Consider the following 3083-nt stretch of genomic DNA (forward strand, 5'->3'; position numbering starts at 1 on the left):
TCCACCAAGTTTATGTTAACTTCACATTCACCTGAAGAAGTGCACTGTGTGCACGAAAGCTTGTGTACTGTCATAAATAAACTAGTCATAAAAGTACCGTACTGAATATCCTGAGTTTTATTTTCTATTATATATTAGACTAGTACGGCTTATCAATTTTTTAAAATTAAAGTCATTACAAAATACTTCAGAAGTCGAGAAATCTCATTGTCCACCATTTAGAAATCAATATTTTCCCGGGAAGAACTCGAACCTCCCTTTCTCTGGGTTCATAGATTCATTATAATAATTTTCAAGAGGGGAACACCTTGAATTTTTAAAGAACTTGAAAGTAATTAAGTTCTTCAAAATTCAAGGTTTGCCACTCTTGAAAACGGTCAGATAATTTTTTTTCCCATTGTTAATACAGTAAATAGGCCTTATGTGTGTATACATACATAAAAAAAAGATTGAGTAAGTTGCATACGTAGTTTTTCCATGAATCGATAAATCCCAAAAAGAAAGGGTGGGTGGGGGGAGGTCCTGTGGTTCTTCCCCGGGAAAATTTTGATTCCTAGGTGGCGGGAAATGAGCTTTCCCGACTTCTGTGGTGTCTTTTAATGACTTTTAAATTTTTCAAAATTCAAGGTCCCCCACCCCTTGAAAAAGTTTCAATTAATCAATGAACGCCAAAGATAAAGGGGGTCCGGGTTCCCCCGGAAAAATTTTGATTTCTAGATCAGGGAGATGAGCTTTCCTGACTTCTGAAATGTCTTTTAATGACTTTTAAAGTTCTTCAAAATTCAAGGTTTTCCCCTCTTGAAAAAGGTCAGGTAAATTTTTCTCATTTTTTATTTTATGTGTGTATACATACATAAACAAATGAGTAGTTGCATGCGTATTCTTTTTTCCATGAATCGATAAATCCCCAAAAGAAAGGGTGGTCCGGGGGTTCTCCCCGGGAAAATTCTGATTCCTAGATGGCGGGAATTGAGCTTTCCCGACAGTTGAAGTGTGTTTTAATGAATTTTATGTTCTTCAAAATTCTAATTTTCTAATAGCAACAAAAAAAAAGAAAAAAAAAAAAAATCAGCTCACGGGTTCTGAAAAGGTAGGTCTAGAATTCTTTTCTTTTTCCCCTTTTTTGTTGCCCAAGGGAGGGGTCAGGACTCATGACCCCCTCTCTCCCAGATCCGCCAATGTGAATTTCGAGAAAATGTAACTCGGTCGGGTACTGGATAAACATTCTCTTTCCTATCCTTCTCCTCTTTCTTCCCTCCTTCTTCTTTTGCATTTCCGATCATACAAAAATCAAAAATCTCCGGACATTATATATTTTTCGCCAAAAAGTGGGGGGGGGGGCGGGCCCCCGGCCGGCCATGTATTGCTGCACGTTAATATACAAACGAAAAAGCTGATTTAAATTTGTGAATTCATTCCAGAAGAGGAACAAATAATATTTACTAACGATTGCTTTAATGATATTCATTTTGTACTTAGGCCAAACTTGCGATTCTGTCTAACCTACTCAACTCCCCGAATTGTTCGTCAGTCTAGCCCGATTAGGACATATCGTACCAACAATACAGACACTACAGTCTAGTTTTGTTTTAAAATAATACTTATTATAAGTTAATTTATTTTAGCGTATGTAAGTGTAGTATAAAATTATAGTGTCCTGGGTACGACGTTATAAACTGCATCCGGTCGAGTCATCGGCGACTAATTCCGGAAACCCCATATGGTGGTCTTTAGCGGCCGCCGATGGGAGGGTGGATGGACACCCAGCAGCATGAAAAAAAAAACCAGCTGAACAAAGGGCGGATGAACTCCTCGGAGCCAACGGCCAACCATGCCTTAGTTTAAGGAGTAGGTTTTTAGTTTCATAAAATAACATCAACTTTGTTCAAAATGTCAAACTCAAAGAGCTCAATCACCAAGCGCACAGAGGTGACTTTTTCGCATGATGCGCTATACAAATCCAACTATTATTATTAATATTATTAATAAAAATGTGATAAATCTAATAGATTCCTATTTATATTTACAGGAATGAATATGAAATACATGGTTAATTAACTTTAAAAGAAAAATGTTTATTTTATTTCAGGAGCAAAGGGCGATATGGGGGTCGAAGGTGTACCAGGTAAGATGATGAAACTGTGGATACATATATGTAATTAAAACCCATTTTTTATGAGATACAATGGTAGATGCATTATGACCTACCACCAAAATATTCCACGAGCAATTAAAAGTAGTAGCTTTATTTTGAATTTTACCATAAATCAATCGTTTGTTTCATCTATTGCATTACTTCTTTATGCCTTTAAAGATTTATTTTGTTTGTTTTACGTAATCATGATTTTAACTTACCTTGTAATCCAGCAAATTTGCTGTGTTTTTTTAAATACAATAGAAATATATTATTGGTCCTAAGCGAAATAAAAAAACATTTTATAATCTCACTTTCATTTATTTTGTGTTCAGGGCAGAAGGGTGAAGCGGGTCTACCTGGGCTCGATGGTTTAAAAGGTAAGACTTTACTATTTGATTAAATGAGGATAGTTTTATTAACTCCTAAAAATAGAATTTAATATTATTTAGAGATTTTTCAAGTTGTAACAATGTCAGTGATTTTAGAAAAAATATTAAAATTATTCGTAGTTAAAAGATGATGCCGTACGCACTCTTGCTTGTTCTTTAAAGGTGCCAAGGGAGAAGTTGGACCACCTGGAGAAAATGGTGATTCAGGTATGTAACTAGCTGAGACTTAGTACAGGAAGAAAGCAAAATTAACGAATACACTTTTTTTTATAAGACCACATTTTATAAGAACACTGAAGCTGAAATTGCTTAAAAATTAAGAACAAAATAAGAACAAATTAAGGCTGAGGTAAAATGTCAAATGATATTTGTATTTCAAAAGACTAAACAAATCCCCAAAAAATCATATCTGTACCTTATGAAGGTGTGACATGTAATACCCTCTATAATACAGTACAGTAGGTGTACCTACCTGTCGTTTGGTGTCATTTTTACCAGGGCCTTTTTCTGGGGCCTTTATTTCAGGGACCATTTTACCTACATTCCAGTACAGTGTA

The 3083-nt window shown here is 35.3% G+C and overlaps 1 protein-coding gene across 1 annotated transcript in view; it reads left to right on the forward strand.

The window, feature by feature from the left end:
• Window positions 1-3083, forward strand: part of LOC117118837 (contactin-associated protein-like 2) — an 18129-nt gene that overhangs the window by 5700 nt on the left and 9346 nt on the right. Inside the window, exons 6-8 of the mRNA XM_033263552.1 lie at window positions 2090-2125; window positions 2470-2514; window positions 2689-2733. Of these exons, the coding sequence (XP_033119443.1) occupies window positions 2090-2125; window positions 2470-2514; window positions 2689-2733 (126 nt within the window). The remainder of the gene's footprint in view (window positions 1-2089; window positions 2126-2469; window positions 2515-2688; window positions 2734-3083) is intronic.

The sequence above is a fragment of the Anneissia japonica genome, unplaced genomic scaffold (genome assembly GCF_011630105.1).
Source record: "Anneissia japonica isolate Jap-2015-1 unplaced genomic scaffold, ASM1163010v1 scaffold737_len1565949_cov176, whole genome shotgun sequence".
NCBI lineage: Eukaryota > Metazoa > Echinodermata > Crinoidea > Comatulida > Comatulidae > Anneissia > Anneissia japonica.